The sequence below is a fragment of the Rhinolophus sinicus genome, chromosome 12, assembly GCF_057876585.1.
Source record: "Rhinolophus sinicus isolate RSI-liver-muscle chromosome 12, RSI-T2T, whole genome shotgun sequence".
NCBI lineage: Eukaryota > Metazoa > Chordata > Mammalia > Chiroptera > Rhinolophidae > Rhinolophus > Rhinolophus sinicus.
In genome coordinates this window covers 44,907,316-44,926,204 of record NC_142512.1, presented here as the reverse complement: position 1 = coordinate 44,926,204, position 18,889 = coordinate 44,907,316, and the positions used below count along the sequence as shown (strand labels likewise).

General features: G+C 49.1%; 1 protein-coding gene across 1 annotated transcript; it reads left to right on the top strand.

The window, feature by feature from the left end:
- The first annotated feature begins 9,299 nt into the window (after positions 1–9,299).
- Positions 9,300–18,861, top strand: SMARCD2 (SWI/SNF related BAF chromatin remodeling complex subunit D2). Its single transcript, XM_019732899.3, has 13 exons — positions 9,300–9,671; positions 14,075–14,259; positions 14,455–14,497; positions 14,621–14,743; positions 15,518–15,673; positions 16,086–16,181; positions 16,322–16,423; positions 16,570–16,731; positions 16,883–16,980; positions 17,159–17,294; positions 17,476–17,598; positions 17,734–17,835; positions 17,910–18,861. Exons 1-13 carry the CDS (start codon positions 9,450–9,452, stop codon positions 17,961–17,963), a joined length of 1,602 nt encoding a protein of 533 aa, XP_019588458.1. The 5' UTR covers positions 9,300–9,449; the 3' UTR covers positions 17,964–18,861.
- Positions 18,862–18,889: the final 28 nt, after the last annotated feature.

Sequence of the window (18,889 nt, the reverse complement as noted above, 5' to 3'; positions counted from 1 at the left end):
GGTAGTCTGTCTTCCTTTTATAGTGTCAGAAAGGCCTTTCCTGACTACCTCCCTAAAATTGTCAGGCTTTATTTTTCTTTACAGCACGTATCACTACCTGTTGTTAAGTTAAATATCCAGTGGTGTCCTAGATCAGCTCATATGGGCTAGCCCATCTCTTCCCAACTCTGTATTTAGTGATGTGAGGTTGGTAGCTTGAAAACAGCCTTGGTGGAAGTATTTACATCACTAAAATTGTCAAAGGTTACAAATTATGCTTTGTTTGTTTTTTTCTTCTTGAGAACTGGTTGTTAAACATCTACCAGTATACCACTGTATATATCTATTTGTTTATCTGTTTATTGTTTGTAGACTATATGTCATGATTTTTGTCTGTCTTGTTTATTGCTGTATCGTTAGCACCTAGAACATTGCCTGCAGATAGTATACACTCAGTAAATATTGAGTTATTCAAGAAGCTGAGAATCTGTGAAAGAGTGATTTCAAACCTGAATTTTCTTTGTGGGGAAGCATCGCATACTCCTTCAGAGGATTGTTAGCTTTGTGTTGGCTTTCCATTTTCATTCTGCTTTTCTGCTCCTTGTCCCCAAAGGTGGTAATGAAAATGAGAATTTGGATCTGTCCAGAGAAGATAGCACCACCACCTTCTTCAAGCCAACAAGATTGGTTTATCATCCCAACCTCTGACATCCTCTAGTAGGAGAGAATGTAGGAACTATGCTTGTCAAAGACATGCCCTCAACTCATCCTAAACCCAGACAACTCAAAAGGGCAAACTGGGAGGACCCTGATATCATTTCTCCAAAAACATATTTCTTTTACATCTTCATAAAGTTCCCAGCAATTACTATTGTATAGGCTAGTTTTAAAAGCTTTTGGATATTTCTGGGAAGTTTGAATTGGTAGGTTTTTATTTTGTGTTCATGGTAATAGTTTAAGGGGTATTAAATTTGTCTGAAGTCACAGGATAATTTAAAGTCCTTATGAAAATAAGAATATATGTCGAAATTTATCAACTTGTGCAATTTAAATATGTACAGTTGATTGTGTCAATCATATTTCAATAAAGTTGTTTTTTAAGTCTATGAAAATATTTACTATTCATAAAAGTATTGTTCAGTATCAATAATCAAAATTTCAGTTTCATGTGAGACTGTTTTAGCATTTGGGGGAATTTTTTGCCTATTTCTCAATTTATATGTCACTTTAGTATGTTATTTCCAACAAAATGGATTTATGATGTGGTTGCTCCTGTTGATTTCTAGTAAATTTCTTACTATACCTCATTTTTAGCATGTTCACTTTTTTGTCCTTTACAAATTCATTTTCCTGGTTAACACATATCAAATCTGAGGCTCTATCACAGTAACCCCTTTAGGCCACCCTCATTTCTCATCCGTGGCTGTGAATGATTTTGGTCATTCATGTTAAATATTTCTGCAAAGTGCTACCAAATCAACATCCTAATCACTCCTTGCTAGAAACCAAAATTTCTGCACTTATACTGGGCATGATTTTTTCAGCTGCTGCTTTTTTCAGGTACTTTTGAATGTCATTTTCTGTTTTGTAACACGCTTACATTTGTATCATCCTTTTTCCAATTCCTCAATGCCGTATCAGCCTTAACTTTCATTTCTTGAATTAAAATCTTAAATTTCAATATCTTTAATGCTGTTAATATAATCCCATCTAATAAAAATAGCCATGTTGTGTAAAAATAGATTTTTAAAAGTTCTGGTAATTTTATAAATTGGTCACTTAGTGAATTAAATTGTGGCAAACGGGCTTGTTCCAGCTGACCTATTTTATGAACAGTGCTTTCCTAGAGAAGTGCAGAAGTTGTGCCTTCCAATGGATAATTGCTTTGGCCCAGGTAGTTGTGGTTGTGAGACTGGGTTATGGAAGAAACCGGTTTGAACCTGATAAAAGCAAAGCCAGTTAGAGGGCTCTTCTCTTTTGAAGCTGGGTCTCTCTTTTGACTGTTTTACTTGGTTTCTAGGGTCCCTAAATCTGCCGCTTCCCTAATCCCTCAAGAGTCTCTTTCTCCCTTACCTGTTTTTTTTTTTTTTTTTTTTTTTTACTCTAGGTTGTCAATGCCTGACTCAGAGGCAACTTGTTGTTTATAGAGCCTAAGTGGTTAGTTAGGACTAGTACAGTCTTAACAAGAATTAAGAGAGCAGATAGATTAAGGGTTAAAATCAGGAATCACCTTTGGTGGCCCATCAGAGACACAGTGAGGAGGATAAGATCTGGGCTAAGGAGTAAACAAAGAAAAGTCCAGGAATCCAGGTGGAAGGTCACCAATCAATGTCTACCCAGAGCTAGAGTATAAAGAGCAAGAAGGATTTGAGAGCCAAAGTGAACTGTTACTGTTTAGCTGGTTTTAACTTTCTGCCCTGATGGATTAACTCCTGATCATGACCAACTTGGAAGAGTTCTGAGTGGTGAAGTGGAGATAACTTTTATTAGTGTTATTTCCTGAGCAGGTGTTGTTTCTGCACTGTCCCAGTCCTGGAGTTCACACTGAAGGTGTTTCTGGATGGAGACAGAGCCACAAACAAAAGCCATAGCTTACGAGGTCGGACAATGGAGGTCGGACAATGAAGTTCGCGAACTCATCCTACAAAAAGTGCTACACACCTCATTGCTGAGTATCACTACAGTCACCTTCGAAGGACTCCCCTTGGGAAGCTATGCACCGATGCCAGCTCCTAGTCCACCCTCCAAAGCAATTTTGGAACTCTTTTTCTGGAATGGCCATCAGAGCTGTCATCATACTATCCTTGATGTCCTAAATGTCATCAGAATGTCTTCCTTTCAATATTTCCTTTATCTTTGGGTAAAGAAAAAAGTCATTGGGGGCCAGAGCAGGTGAATAGGGAGGGTGTTCCAATACAGTTATTTGTTTACTGGCTAAAAACTCCCTCACAGACAGTGCCGTGTGAGCTGGTGCAGTGTCCTGATGCAAAGAGCCATGAATTGTTGGCAACAAGTTCAGGTTATTTACGTCTAACTTTTTCACACAGCCTTTTCAGCACTTCCAAATAGTAAACTTAGTTAACTGTTTGTCCAGGTGGTACAAATTCATAATGAATAATCCCTCTGATACAAAAAAAGGTTAGCTACATCTTTGCAACAAGTTTGCGAACTTAACGCATAAATTTACACTAAGTGCTGTGGAAAACAGGAAACAAATTGATGATGGCAGTTGGAGGATGGGATAGGAAGTCATGGAAAACTCTAAAGGTACTAACTACATTTGAGTTGGCCTTAAGTAATAAACAGATACTTGCATATCAGAGAACTGGGGAAGAATACTTATTCATTAAATGAATATGTACTAGTATTTAACTTGGAGTCAGATACAGTTGTAGGTACTGGGAACACAGTATCAAACAAAACAAAGCCCCAGCCTTGGAAGAGCTTGCTTTCTAGTGATATAGGCAGAAGAACCACAGCATGAAAAGACTTGATTTGTTTAGGGAAGGGCAAGTTCAGTGTGGCTTAATGGTAGAATATATGGAATGTTGGTAGAAAATAAAGCTAGAGAGGTAGGTGGAGGACAGAAGAAAGAGCCAATTATGCCGTGCTGAGAAGCTTTGAAATAGACTTCTGTAAGTCATTGGCTATTAAACATTTTAGAGCTATGAAACCATTTCTGCAAAAAAATCTTGCAATGTCACTCAATATATGAAACAATAAAAGTAGAGCTCCTTGGTTGAATCAGGGATGGGAGGGTAGAGGGAGGTAGAGCAGGGGACGAACTCCTAGCTCTGCCCTCTCACCTCATCTCAGCTCTCCACAACAGCTCTGAGAAACCTGAAGAACCACAGTGCATTTAAAGCTCACTGCTGAAGGTAATGGAAGGCACACAAATATGAGAAAATGGAGAGATATGATCAGATTTGCTGTCTTGGACTAAAATTGGCAAGGGGGAGGAGGTAGGATGGCCCATTAGCAGAGAAACCAGTTGGGTGGGTTATAGAAGAGATGCTGAGGACCTGACTTAAGGTCGGTAAGATAGATCCAAGAAAGATTTAGGAGGTAAAAGCCAACAGACCTTGGTGACTAAGACTGAGGGAGATGAGAGAGGGAGGAATGGAAGATGGTTTCAAATGAGAGCAGAATGAAACTCCTTAAGGCTTTCTCCATTCTCCTCTTTGCTTTTGGTTGCAGGTGCCCTGGGGATCCGGTTGGGTAATTCCATCTTCTTTGGCTTTCAGTTGCCTGTAAGACCAGTTTGAATGTCTCAGCAAGGCAAGGTTGGCCCTTCACCATGTCTTTATGCCCCTAATCAAGCTAGATACAGGAGAGGAGACTGGATGGGAGAACAATGAGACATTGATTTTGGACAGATGGGGCATCTATTGGGGAGTTGAAAATATGGATCTGAAGCTCAGGAGAGAGGTGGGGTTGGAGTTAGCGATTTAGGCTCATCAGAACGTAGACATTAATTAACAGTCTCATGCCCTACTGATGGAGCTAGCCGAGCACCGCTAATAGACAGTAATTAAAGGAATGGGAGTAGATAAATATGTCTGGGTAGGTCATGTACTTATGGGGAGCTCAAGATAGACTCCTAGAAGACAAGCACCTATAGAGACCAGAAGGGGATTGAGGATAAGTTAGAGATCCCAGTGGAGACCCTTATCTTTGTCTTAGTGGTCTGTTTTTCACTTCTACCAGTATCTCTGGGTCCAAATTCAAGAGCCAGGAGGTAACCTTTGGGAGGGTCTGAGAAGGGAACAGGAAGAGGGCTCTGAGACCACAATGCCACTGAGGTCTCTGAAAGTACTATAACTGTCTACCTTCCATGGGAAGAGAACAAATGGTAGACTCATGTCCCAGACTTGGGCTCCAGAGAGTCCGGTAATGTTACCTGGGCTGTAGCCCTGAAGCCCACTTTTTGAATTGTGGTCTACGCTTCCACTATTGGAAGTCTCTACTCTCCAGGAGTTTTACCTGCTAAACTGTGTTGACTATGAAAATGTGTGTATTGAGAACCGTGACCTCAATGTGCCCACATAAGAGGAGCTTTCTGTCTTACGTTTGATGAACCAGCAAAACTGATTCTGATTCTCCTCACCCTGTACTGTTTCATGCCTTTGAACCTTACTGTTTTCTTTGCCTAATTCATTCATAACCTCTTTTGTATAACCTCCTCAAAGATGTCTTCACTAATCCCTTCCCCCTTTGAAGACCTCCTCTGTTTCCCCTTGGTACCTTGTGAATACCTTTATCTTAGCAGTCATCACATGGAGAAATGATCTATTTATGCATTTATCATCTTCACTAGAATATATCAGGGACTGGCACATAGAAGATGCTCAATAAGTGCTTTTCAAACAGTGACTACAGCATCTGCTGCTTTACCATCCAGCCCTTCTGCTCTGGCTGGGCAGTGCCCCAGGCCTGCCCCATGACACATTGTCTGGAGATGGATGCTCCAGCAGGGATAGGCTCCTGGTATAGCCCCAGCAGTGCTGCCATTGTGGTAAATGTTTCTGCCATGACCTGACTATTCACGTTACTTCTCCTGAAATTCCAACCTCGTGAGGGCCATCCATACTGAGGAATGATTTCTTTGCTGGCTTGCTCGAGGGACCGTCTTGCTCATTTGTCTTGTGAAATCTTTGGGGGCTATTTTGCCCACGAAACAGCTGGGTGAGGAACCACAGAGCCCACACTGAAAATTGTCCCTTTAGCTCTGTCTTAAATACTTTATTAGATTAAACACTTCAGTTCTATTCAGTCTCTTTGAACATCTGTAGATGCAACAGGGTCCAGAGTAGGGAAATCCCTCTTCTGAGACCATAGAACATCTCAGAATAAAATTTTGAAGAGTGGTCACTGAGCAGAATAAATATCAAGAGAAAAAGGAGGAAGCAAAAAAGGCGTCCCAAGTTGAGGGAACAAAGGCATGGAAATGCTGCCTCTGTGATGTCCATGATCACAAGTCCTGTAATTGGCTGCACTATTAGGTCCTCTGGGGGTAGCAGTGGGAATGGCTTTCCTCCTCCCATCTCTGTCGATTCTTCAGCATTAATTCAGTGCTCTCTTTTCACAAGATCCTGAATTGTGCCAACATGAGGTATCAGATCCCATGTGTCTATTGGGTGACCACCAATGTTATCTCCTTCTTCAAACTAAAGTGCTCCAGGAAACATTTTCTGATTAATTAGGCCCTACCAACCTCCTTTTCTCTGAGTCCCCACAGCACTTGCTTTTCAGTTTGGACACTGTTTCTTTGCAACTAATAACAGATCAGAGGCAATAACAGAGAAGTAACAGCTACCAACAAGAAGTCATATATAGTGGTTAAGTGCCTGGATTGTGGATTCTAGAGCCAGATCAGAACCATGTTTGAATCTCAGCATCATCATGGTGAGAGTGGGCAAGTAACTGAACCTCTAATTGATTGATTTCTAATACAGAGGTTAAAAATAGTATCAATCTCATATGTGTCGTGAGGATTAAATGAGCTGATACGTGTAGTGAATGCCAGTAAATGTTAGCTGTTCTCTGCCTACTGTCTAGGATATCTTCTTGAATCCCTACTATGCCTTACATAGCTCTATAGTCCCCCTAACACCTTGAGTCTATTTTATCATAGTGATGAACTCATGTCGACATTATCTGTTTATCATTCTCTCCGGCTGCACTTGACGATCATTCACATGTTCACACACATTTGTTGAGTAGGTTATAACAGTGATTAAGAGAGATACAATATGTACCCAAAATAATTGAAAACAGGTATTCAAACAAATACACATACATGCATGTTCATAGAAGTACTACTCACAGTAACCAAGGTGGCAACAGGCCAAATGTCCATCAACGGATGAATGGATAAATTAATTGCATTATATACATATAATGGAATATTACCCAGCCATAAAAAGAAATGAAGTATTGAAACGTGCTACAACATGGATAGATCTCGAAAACATTATGAAAAGTGAAAAAAGCCAGACACAAAAGACACATGTTATAAGATTCAATTTATATGAAATAATCAGAATAGGTAATAAATAATCAGAATGGATACCAGGGATTAGGGGGGTGGGGTAATGGGAAGCAACTGCTTCATGGACATGGGATTTTCTTGAGAGGTGATGAAAATATTATAGAACTAGATATAGGTGGTGATTGCACAACACTGTAAATGTACTAAATGCCACTGGATTGTTTACTTTAAAATGGTTAATTTTATGTATTGTGAATCTCACCTCAGGGAAAAAAAATAGATAGTTCCTATCTTGATTGAGTTTATATTTTACTGAGGGACTCAGATCAGACAGTGAACCAGTGCACATATAAACAAGTAATTACATACTGTGATAATCACTTGGTGGGAAGTAATAAGGGGAGAGAGGTTCTGAGATGGGAAGGGGCTTAGCAGTTTGGGGAAATTGCCAGGAGAATGCCTGGACTTACTCTTAGAGAGTAAAAGGCAGTGATTTAAAATGAGCCCAAGGAGGGAAGCAGGAGGCAGGCCCTGCAGAACTTTATATATCATGGGAGGGAGTGTGACATTTAGTCCAAGAGCATTGGGAGCTAGGGAAGGTTTTAAGCAAAGGATTAACAGTTAATTACATTTAACTGTTTAATCTGTTTTTAAATGTACTTATTAGCTAGACTCTTTTCTAGAATAAAGATTCTCTACAAGGGCGGCGGGGGGCAGGGGGTATATCAGAATTACCTGTAAAGATTATTTTAAAAATATAACACTAGGAACCATTGGAGTGTGTGTGTCTGGGGGGTTGGGGGGAGAGCAGGGGTTGGCAGGCATATTTTGGAATAGCTCCCTAGGAGATTTGCCTCTACTGCTTCCTCTAGAACTACAGTTGCTCTAGGAGCTTGAGAGGGTTGAAATGGTTATTAACTGCATTGTCATGAATTCTTTACGCACCTTACTGGAGTGGAGAGGGGCCCGAGTTCACGACTTTAACAATTCCAGTGGCCTGTTCTCAGTCTGGCAGGTAACCCACTTTTAGGGAGAAAAAGGAGAGGGGATCTCAGAGAAGACCAAGAGAAAGGAAAGCAGCAGCAGGGTTTATCACTGAGGAAGGGGATCAGGAAATACAGATGAGCAGAACTAATTTCTAAAAAGGGTTGGAGGCTATACTATAAACAGGATCTGGCGTGCTTTGGTGCAATCCTTGGTTGAGGATGAAAACATAAAGCAGAGGATTTATATAGTGAAAACTTAGCTACTCAAAAGTGTTGTCTGAGTAGCAACAGAAATGCAGACTCTTGAGCCCTACTCCAGACCCCAAGCCTACTGAGTCATAACCTACATTTTTAACAAGAGCCCCAGATGTTTCTTATGCTCATTAAAGTTTCAGAAGTACTGGTCTGTATCACGGGAAGAAGACCCCAGACCACCAAGAGGGTAGGCTCCAAGGCATAGCTGAAGCACTTTATTTTGAATACCTTCTGATACATGTCAGTGGTTTCTGAAAAGGTGTTTAATTTTTGAAAATTAGGTGCTATAAAGCCTAGAGAAAGACCTTATTTAACTGCGGGAGTTTTCTCATAACGCAAAATTCCTTCGCCTAGAAACATTTCCTGTGAAGTACGAGGCTTCCTTAAAGTGAGGCATAGCCACATTTAAAATATGCGATAAGAACTTGGCACTTGGCCAAGTCAACCCTGACCACAGCTGGACCGGGTCTGGGGTAGCCTATGTTCCTTGGCAGCTCTAAGCCACCAGGATGGACTTTTAAAGAAAGTCAAATTGGCAGCTGTTCTGCCCCTGAGAGCAGCTCTAAGTTGAATCTTTAATGCTGAAAATGCAGAAAGGAGACATGACAAGACTATCTCGAGGAGTGTGGCCGGGTACCTAGGCGAATCGGCTACGACGCGAAGAGGGCAGCGACTGTGAACTGTCTTTGCCCTAGGTGACCTTCGACCTCTGACCCGGCGCCTTGCCAGGCATTTCCCAGCGCGGCTTCCGCCCCCGCCCCTCCCGCGAAGGGCCGGCCCAAGAGATGTGGGCGGAGCCCTGGGGCTGGCAGTTAAGGGCTGTGCCTGTTAGGGGCGGGTCTCGCGAGGGGCGGGATTTGAGGAGGCATCCTAGCATTGGGCTGCTGGGTATAGGCGGGGCATAGTGCTGGGCTGGGTTGGGCGGAGCAGAGAGTTAGTTGCCGCCTCTGGGTTAACTGGACTCGGGCGGCCAAACCTACGGAGGCCGGGGGCGGTAGACGGACCTGTAACAGATCCCGGATCCAGGATTTCCCGGACAGGACCGGAATCAGGATCGGCCCTGCCCCAAACCTAGTCTGTGAGGAACTCGCGAACTTGGATTAGGAAATCCCGGAACCCGGATCAACAAACCCCAGAACCCGGAATTTAGATCGGAAAGTCCCGGAGCACGGAACACGGAACGGACTCGGCACGAAGCCCGGAATCCGGATCGCTGTACTGCCGGACGGGACGGAGCGATGTCGGGCCGTGTTGCGGGCGGGTTCCCGCTGCCTCCGCTGAGCCCTGGCGGCGGCGCGGTTGCCGCGGCTCTGGGAGGACCGCTTCCGCCAGCGGGACCCGGCATGCTGCCGGGACAGGCTCTCAGGGGGCCGGGGCCAGGGCCGGCTGGAGGCGTGGGGGGCCCCGGGGCCGCCGCCTTCCGCCCCATGGGCCCCGCGGGCCCCGCGGCGCCGTACCAGGTGAGGAGGGCGAGTGGGTGACAGCACCACGAGCACGCCTTTGGCAGAGGGCGGAGGGGGTCCTAGGGCAGCCTCCTGGACAGCGGGCACAGGGGCCCTACATGTGGAGCAAACGGGACAATGTAGAGGGAAAAGCCGGGGACCCTCGGAATCGGCTAGGTGGTGGTGGAGGACTTCGCGGGGAGGGTAAGAGCAACTCGGTGGAAGATTTAAAGCAGTTGGAAGGGTCTGGGGGCTTCCTTAGAACAGGAATTCTGAGTACCTGAGAGATGGAGGAGTTGTGGGAACTAGTGAGTTGTGGGCGGGTGGGTTGAGAACTCTAGTGTAGATTCTAGGGTAGGGGGTCCTGGGAAGTGATGAGAAAGTTTCGGAAAAGGGCCCTCATCGAGAAACCAGGGTTACCCTGCATTGGCCTTGGTCCCACTCCAAGTCTGCTCTGTTTTTTCTAGTTGGGAACTGGCAAAGATCTGGCGTGTCTGAGATGGCTCCCAGCTGCTCGTGGGGAGGAAGAAGGGCCTACTTCCCACGGGCCATGGGAGGCCTAGGATAGGACCAGGGGATTCCAGCATGTGCAGTGGAGAGTCCACTCCTGGGTCAGGCCCAGGGGTCCTTGCACGGGATGACTCTGGGTTAGACCAGAGACAGTGGTGACCAGGCCTGAGGGAGAACAGCCCGCCTGGCCCATTCTGGGCAGATTCTCTTTTTGGCTTTCTGCCTTGTGTAGGTGTCCAGGAGCTGATTAGTCTGGATGAGCAGAGAGGCTCCACTGAGTACTGCTGCTCTGGGGCTGAGGAGCCTGTGAGAGTTGCTTCAAAGGGTTCTGTCCTGACCCCTTTGGGGTTTGGCTTTGAAGGGAGCTTCTCAGGTTGCAGCTTGAAAGGCCACTGGGAGGCAGAGCCTGGGTCCCTGTGTGAGGAACTCAGCCTGACTGTGCTGGTGGGGCTGAGCAGGCCCCCAGTCCGTTGTTTCTGGTTGCCCCAGAATGCTTGGGAATGGTGCCCGTCCTTTTTCCTGCTCCCTCTACTTTTATTTAGCCTTTAGGTTCTAACAATGCCATATCCCAACCCATGTACCCAGCCTTTGGCACTGGCTTCTAGCAAATTGGAAGGAAGGAAGGAAGCTGGGGCTTCCTATGTTCTCTCCTCATGTCTCCAGGTAGAGTTCCCAGAAATAGATCCTCATAGAGTCGGGTATGCATATCCCCACCAGGAGCCCTGGGTCCTCACTTTCTAAAGAGATGCTTAACTGAGGTCAGTGATTTTCCCCTCTTATTAACTCATTCTCTCTCCTCTCTAAAAAACAAAATAAAACAAAACAAAGGGTCTGGATATTGACTGAGACAGACGGGGTCCTGACTCTAGCTGGGGTCTGTCTTTCTCATCTTGCTCTCCCCATTGGGGATTCATGAGCCCCAGGTATCGTTGAGGGAATCCTGCATCAGTCCTTCCAACCCTGGGCCACTAGCTGAAACTTGGCCTGGGAGCCTCCCTGTGGGCCTCTGGCCTGGGAATGATCTAAGGAATGGATAGGAGTCTCTCCAGTTCCTCATCTTGTGACCCTTGGGAAGTGGGCCGTGGGGAAAGCCCGAGAGGGTGGATTCCACAGCAACTTGTAGGGAGTGGCCTAGGGCTAGTGGCGAGGCTGAGCCAGCTGGCTGGGTAGCCCTGGGCTACTGGGGCTGGGAACAGAGGTGAGGAACAGGAAGGCACTGAGCCTCTGCTTCCCTGGGCCTCCCATCCACCAGCGTCTCCTGGCCTCCACCTCCTCCGCTTCCAGGGAGAGGAAGTGGAAGTACATGGGGGGGAGGGAGGACTCAGTTCTCTTTGCCTGAGTTTGAGGAGGATCCTGTTTGGCCTTTTTCCAAGTCCAGTTGTGTGACTTAAGGAGAAGGGACTTGGGATCTGAGGAGCAAAGGGGTTCCTGTCTGTTAGGGTGCATGAAGTGAGCTGGAAAAGCAAGGATTTTAGGGCCCAACTTGGGCAAATTAAGGGAGCCTGTTGAAAGAAAAGTGATGATCCACTTCCCTACACACACACACACATTGCTGGGTTCACTCCAAAGAGTTCAAAATATTTTCTACTTATGAAGGGGTATGTTCTTCTGCTAGGCCCATAGCCCAGCCACCAGGAGCACCAGGGCCACCGGCTTAGAGGCAGGGCAGGTTGTGCTCTCTGGAGGCAGCAGCATCAGGCCCAGCTTCCTGCCCCTGTTGTCCTGGGTGCTGGGGAGGGGGGTGGTGGTAGAGTAAAGCTTAGGGTGTGGGCTGGTGCTAGGCTAAAGGGGAAGGAGGTTCCTGCATGCTTCTAGGGGTCAGCACTGAGCCAGGCCGACCTAGCCCTGCCACAGGTGGGGAGTTAGGGAGCGTGAGGGTTCGGGGGCTGAGTTCTTTTTTCTTTTTTTAATCTCCGGGTTGTTGTTTAGAAGAGGAAGAGTTACTGGTGTTTCATGGCCCAGGTGTGGAGCTTGGCAAGGCCAAGCTGGGACTTCAGGAACTGTAAGCAGCTTTCCCCTGGGCCCCTTCCCCCTCGTGGAGGAAGCCTGGGGCCCTGGGTAGCTGGGGCTCTGCGCCTGGGAAGTCTGGAGCAGATGTCTGGGAGGGGCCTGTTCCAGGCCTGCCTGTGCCGCCTGGTGTTGGGACTTCCTGTTACAGGAGCACCTGCCTAGGTCTGGTGGTGGTACCGTGGTTTTGTGAACGCCCTAGTGCGTCGCCTCTTGGGGACCACAGAGCCCTAGCTCACATTCTGCAGGATTCACTGCTTCAGTGGTTCCTCGCCTTTGGACTAGGCGCTGGGTGGGAAAAGCTCATGTCTAGGATGTCTGGAGGCTGGGCTTCCAGCTGTGGCCACACTGACTTTTTTTCCTGTCATCTCTGGCCATGGCTCATTAAGGCAGAGAAACTGTGTCTTTTGCCTTTCAACAGCGCAGAGGACTCTCTCCCTGATGAAGACAGACTTGTGGCGGACCCTTGAGGTCCCAGAGTCCCCCCACGTTTAACTCTTCATTCTCCCAAATGCTTCCTTCCCACCCTACTCTTCCTTTCCCCTTCCCCACGTCTCTTTGTCATGGTTCTCTCCATGTCTGCATCTGGTCAAGAATCTGACCCGCTGGTGAGAACATGGCTTTCATTCTAGATGAAGCGGTGGGGGAAGAATCTGATGTCCATGATGCTGGGGCAGGGGTCCTTTGATTTGGTGCGAGTCCCCACCCAGCCTGGCTTGGTTCGCTGGTTGTGCTGGTTGCATAATCTGGGCCCTGGGGCCAGCCCTGTGAAGCTGCCAGGGACAGTGTGTGCGAAGCAGAGCTGCCAAACAGGCCTTGCAGACAGCAGCCATGGGGGAAGGGGGGCGGAGGGTTACTCACAGATGGGCTCCACAGAAATGTTGGGGAGCTGGACATCTGTGGGAAATCCTTCTGCAGGCTTCTAAAGCAGCCATTTCTGTCACCCCGATTTCTCTGCTGACCCTATGGCTCTGATCCTTGCATCCCACGATAATCTTATCGCCATTCTCCAGCTTGGGGTTGCGAGGGCTGCGTTGAGCCAGGTGGTGCATGGACCACGGTCAGAGTCCAGGTGCCAGCTGCTCTCTCTCCCAATAAGCCACTCAAGAGCCGCAGCTTCCCTTTGGGGATCTCCTGGCATAGGGGTCGGGGGCTGGGCAGCAGGGAGGTGAGAGAAGGGTCCAGTTCTGGCTTGTGACTAGGGGCCATATGGTGACCAGATGGGCTCTGTGCTCGGCCTGTGGCCACTCCCACCAACTGGGACATGCTCCAAGCCATCCTGTTGCAGCTTGCTCACCTGGGGTGCCGTTGCCTGATGGGCTTGCCAGCCCATGGTACTGTCTTTCCCCCTCAGTCACACCACCCGGCTGGCAACAGGGGTTGGGTGTTAGGGCTCTGCCTGGTCAGCCTGCTCATCACACTATGTGCCACTGCCTGGCTGACACTGCCCCTGGGCCGCCCATGCTGTGCTTCTCCCTCAAGTGGGGGAAGAAGAAGGATGGGAGTGCTTGGTGGGGTCATCTGAGGACCTCAAGAGTGCCTCAAAGCTGACTGGCCCCAGGAAGCAGGGGGCTAGCCTGCTGGGGCTGGAAGGGGCAGTGGGCCCTGGAAATCTCCCCTAGGCTCTTCCCTCTGCAGGCAGGATTCTCCTCCCACGCTCTGGGCTCTGCAGGCCTCATTCGCTGGCACGGCTGCCAGGGCAGTTGAAGGGGGTGGGGCAGGTGTGGTTTACACTCTGCTCTCAGGCGCCTGCTCCCCTTTGTTCCTGGCACTCCGGCTGGCCTTGCCTCTGTGGTGTGCTGCTCAGGGCTAGACCTGGCCAAGGAGGGATGGAGGGGGTAGGCTACGGGCCCCATAGGGCCCTGCCACTGACCTATGCACCTCCATTGGCTCACTTCCCTCAGCGGCCTGGCATGTCACCAGGGAGTCGGATGCCCATGGCAGGCTTGCAGGTGGGACCCCCTACGGGCTCCCCATTTGGCACAGCTGCTCCACTTCGACCTGGCATGCCACCCACCATGATGGACCCATTCCGAAAACGCCTGCTTGTGCCCCAGGCCCAGCCCCCGATGCCCACCCAACGCCGGGGGTAAGACTGTCCTGTTTCTCCCATACAACCTGGCACAGCTATAGTGGTAAAAGAGGGCTTCCTTCTTTCCTAAGAGCTACAATGGCTGAGGAAGATTCCTGGTTCTCCTGGGAGTGGGTTCTGGGGACTGGAGGGATGGATGAGGGGAGGCCCTTTGAACCATTGACCTCTTAAACGAGTTTCTGTCCTCCCCAGGTTAAAAAGGAGGAAGATGGCAGATAAGGTTCTACCTCAGCGAGTGAGTATGTTGGGAGGGGGCTGGCTGTGGGTGGAGTCAGTCTTCCCCAACCTTGCGATGTGGGAGGAAGGAACCAGAGCTGCAGCTGAAACAAGCTGATGAATCCCTTCTCCCTTTGTGCAGATTCGGGAGCTTGTCCCAGAGTCTCAGGCGTACATGGATCTCTTGGCTTTTGAGCGGAAGCTGGATCAGACCATTGCTCGCAAGCGGATGGAGATCCAGGAGGCCATCAAAAAGCCTCTTACGGTGTGTACAGCCCTGGCCACTCCCTGGCCTGGTTTTCCAGGGGCCCAGTGAGTGTGTGCAGTGGGCTAGAGCAGGAGTTTCCACACTGCAGGGTGCAGCCCATTCGTGGAGCAAGAACTCAGTTTAATGTGGTAGGCCAGCGTGTTTTTAAGGAAAGATAAAATAGTAGAAATCATAGTAAGTCTTCACAGTCAAGTACTTACCATACTAGTAAAGGTGTTATTTCATCACATTTTTGTTTCAGATATTCATATAGATGTGTGTGGATCCTGGGTCATGATTTAAAATGTAAATCGTGTCGACTGTGGTCAGAAATTTGCAAGGCAAGGCTAGAGGGAAGATGAGGGTAGTTCCTGTCTCCTTCCCCATCCCTAGAGGAGCTTTTTCTTTTTTACTCTTCAAAACTTAATCATCTAGAACAGTCCCCCCAAATGGTGAAGACTTTCCAGGAGATGAGGATATTTGGGGGCCCTGATGGGTGTTTGAGTTTCATTTACAATGAGCCGGAGGCTTCTGATTTACCCAGTAGCACCTGGTATGTCCCTCTGTCACACCACTGATCCCCGTGTTGGAACTGTCAGGAGTGCATTTGTCCCTCCCTAAAATGGTGAGCTCCTTTAAGGCCAGGACTGAAATTTCCTCCTCCTGATTCCTGCTGCCTGGCGCATAGTCACTGCTCAGTATCGATGCTGAATGAGTGTAGGCAGGAAGATGGGGCAGCATTGTTTTCCAACATGTTGGCTCACCTCCAGCTGGTTGTCTTTCTCTCTTCAGCAAAAACGAAAGCTGCGGATCTATATTTCCAATACATTCAGTCCCAGCAAGGCAGAAGGTGACAGTGCAGGAACCACAGGGACCCCTGGGGGAACTCCAGCAGGGGACAAGGTGGCTTCCTGGGAACTCCGCGTGGAGGGAAAACTGCTGGATGATGTGAGTTGGGGAAGGAGATGTCTGGAGGGGAGGTGGCCCGTGTGGGTGGAAAACTGGGCCCAGACACCTGGCACTTCTGGGGAAGTCCTGCCTGAGGGAGAGGGCAGTGCTTGTGCTCACGCCCTGCGGTTTGTGTGGTTATCACAACAGTTTTCCTGCAGATGGCAGACAGTGTCTTGAGGAAGGGGTACCCTTTTCTAATTCACAAGTCCTTTATTGGCTAGCAGGGGGGGGGGCGCACACAAAGAGCCCTTCCTCTGCTTCCATTCTCTCCCTTTTCCCTGCTTCCTTCAGGGCCCAAGAATCCTCAGTGCCCTGAACTTCAGGGTGAAACAGTCTTCTTTTGGGGGCATAGCGTAGCTCAGCTTTGAGAACTCAGCAGCACTCCCCTCTCACCCCTTTCCATCCCCAGCCTAGCAAACAGAAGAGGAAGTTCTCTTCATTCTTTAAGAGCCTTGTTATTGAACTGGACAAGGAACTGTACGGGCCTGACAACCACCTGGTGGAGGTGAGAGTGGACCTGGGGCATGGGAGCACAGGCTGACATGCCAGGTGGGCGGAGAAATGGCCTTGGTCCCCTTGGGGGCCAGGTGTGTATGTTCATGTCCACCCCTTGGTGATGAGCTTGGCTCCCCTCCTCCCTGCCAGTGGCACCGGATGCCCACCACCCAGGAGACAGATGGCTTCCAGGTGAAACGGCCTGGAGATCTCAATGTCAAGTGCACCCTCCTGCTCATGCTGGATCATCAGGTGACAAATGCTCTGGGGCCATGTCTGGGGTCACAGGGATTCATCTGGGGGATGGGGGCAGGTTCCTATGGTAAACCTTCCTATGCCTGCCCTATTCTTCCGCTTTTCACAAGAACCCCGCCTGACTTCCTTCTGTCCATCCTCAGCCTCCCCAGTACAAATTGGACCCCCGACTGGCGAGACTGCTGGGAGTGCACACACAGACGAGGGCTGCCATCATGCAAGCCCTATGGCTTTACATCAAACACAACCAGCTGCAGGACGGGCACGAGCGCGAGTACATCAACTGCAACCGTTACTTCCGCCAGGTTAGTGGACGCCATCCCCTCTCGTCTCACAGCCGGTCTTGCCTGCTGCTCTAGAGCCCCACTGGGCTAGTTCTGGGCCACATTCCTCAGTGACCCTGGGGTGATCGACTTCCTTCCGTGTCCTCAAAGGTATCTTTGGTACTCTCTCCAGATCTTCAGTTGCGGCCGACTCCGTTTCTCCGAGATCCCCATGAAGCTGGCTGGGCTGCTGCAGCATCCAGACCCCATTGTCATCAACCATGTCATTAGGTGAATAGGAAGCAGGGATAGGAATGCTTTTCTAACAGCAATTTACCTTTGGCTGCAGAAGCCAAAGAGAAGCAGCAGGTTTGGTTTCTTGCTCCCTGAGTGTATGGAGGTTTGGCCGAGGAGGGTGGGACAGATACAGCTGTGTGCTCACCCTGCCCCTCCCGTGTGCTGCCTATAGCGTGGACCCTAACGACCAGAAGAAGACAGCCTGTTATGACATTGACGTGGAGGTAGACGACCCACTCAAGGCCCAGATGAGCAATTTTCTGGCCTCTACCACCAATCAGCAGGAGATTGCCTCTCTTGATGTTAAGGTGGGCCCTCTGCCTCCCCAACCTCCTCTGGGGCCCAGGATGGGGGTGGGCAGGCTCTGTCGGACATTTCCAAGCATGTAGCACCCAGGGATGGGATTTGTGTCCAAGTCCTTTGGGGTTAGGCCTGGAACAGACCCCCTAGGGGTGAAGGCCAGTCTGACACATATACCCTTTTCCCCAGATCCATGAGACCATTGAGTCCATCAACCAGCTGAAGACTCAGAGGGATTTCATGCTCAGCTTTAGCACTGACCCCCAGGACTTCATCCAGGAATGGCTCCGTTCCCAGCGCCGAGACCTCAAGGTGAGTCCCTTTCCTAGGGTTGATCCCACGTTAAGTTCTGGGTGGTTTTACCCCCATGGCTATTCTTCCAGTTCCAGGGGCAGATTAGCTCAGGGGTGGGAATTTTGCTATGGCTTTCCTCCTGGCTCTTTGCAGATCATCACTGATGTGATTGGGAATCCTGAGGAGGAGAGACGAGCTGCTTTCTACCACCAGCCCTGGGCCCAGGAAGCAGTGGGGAGGCACATCTTTGCCAAGGTGAGGCTCTGCCGTGTGCCCGCCTGTGGTTGTGAGCAGCAGAGGCCTGATCTGCCGCTCTCTCCCTTTTGCAGGTACAGCAGCGAAGGCAGGAACTGGAACAGGTGCTCGGAATTCGCCTGACCTAACTGCTCAGGGACCCTTCTTCCCAGCCTTGGAGCCATCCCCTCCTCAGCCTGGAAGGGACCACCATCTGGGGCCGCAGACATGTAGGATAAGGATGGGGTGAAGGGTGTCTCCTGTCACCCTCTGCTCCCCAGCTTTAGTTTCTTAAAGATAGTGATAGGATTCCTTGTTGCTTGGTCCTCAAAGCCGTCTTACTTACTTCATGCATTGGCTTTAATTGGGTTCACAACAGAGGCCTCCTCTGCCCCCTGCAGGCAGGCCCGAGTAGTACTGCTGGAGGCTGTGCTTTGACATTGTAACCCAGACTTTTCAGAACCAAAGGCCCCTGACTTTGCTTGTTTACAGACTTCCCCCTTGGGTCGAGTGTCTGAGCTGGCTCTGGGGAGGTGGGCGAGGAAGAGGGGCCCAGCTCAAATTCTTCCTAGCATTTCTAAACCAAAGTTCTTCGCCATTCCTACCAGCCCAGCCTTGCTGCTGGATTTTTTCTTTCTTTTGGGTATTTGCACTATTTGGGGAGCAGGTTTTTCTATGTGGGAGCCACTTTTTTGTACAGGGGGTAAGCTAGGGTTTTTCAGGGAGCCCTATTTGGTGCTTCCTTCCTTATTTTCTTTCCTCAATCTATGCAAGCGGCTCTGGCGGCCGCCATCATCTCCTGGGATGCCAGAGGGCTGCCACCCAGCTCTTGGGCACAGGGTGGTGGAGCCTCCTAGAAAAGGGGGATGCTCAAGTTCTCTGGCATGGCCCGAAGTACGGGTGTGCGTGCTTGGCGGGGGCAGGGGGAGGTGGGGAGAACTCTGCTTACCCTTTGGAGCTTGGTAAGAAGGGTGGGCCTAGGGCTTGGCACATGCCAGTTCTGGCAGGTTTGAAAATTTCCAAATAAATCCTTGTTTATTGGTGGTACCCAGACTTGGTCATTGAATAGTGCAGC

Coding starts and splice junctions, on each gene's coding strand:
- SMARCD2 (XM_019732899.3), top strand. CDS start 9,450: ATGTCGGGCCGTGTTGCGGGCGGGTTCCCGCTGCCTCCGCTGAGCCCT. Junction 14,498..14,620: donor ATAAGGTTCTACCTCAGCGA/GTGAGTATGTTG, acceptor CCCTTTGTGCAG/ATTCGGGAGCTTGTCCCAGA. Junction 17,599..17,733: donor CCCAGCGCCGAGACCTCAAG/GTGAGTCCCTTT, acceptor GGCTCTTTGCAG/ATCATCACTGATGTGATTGG.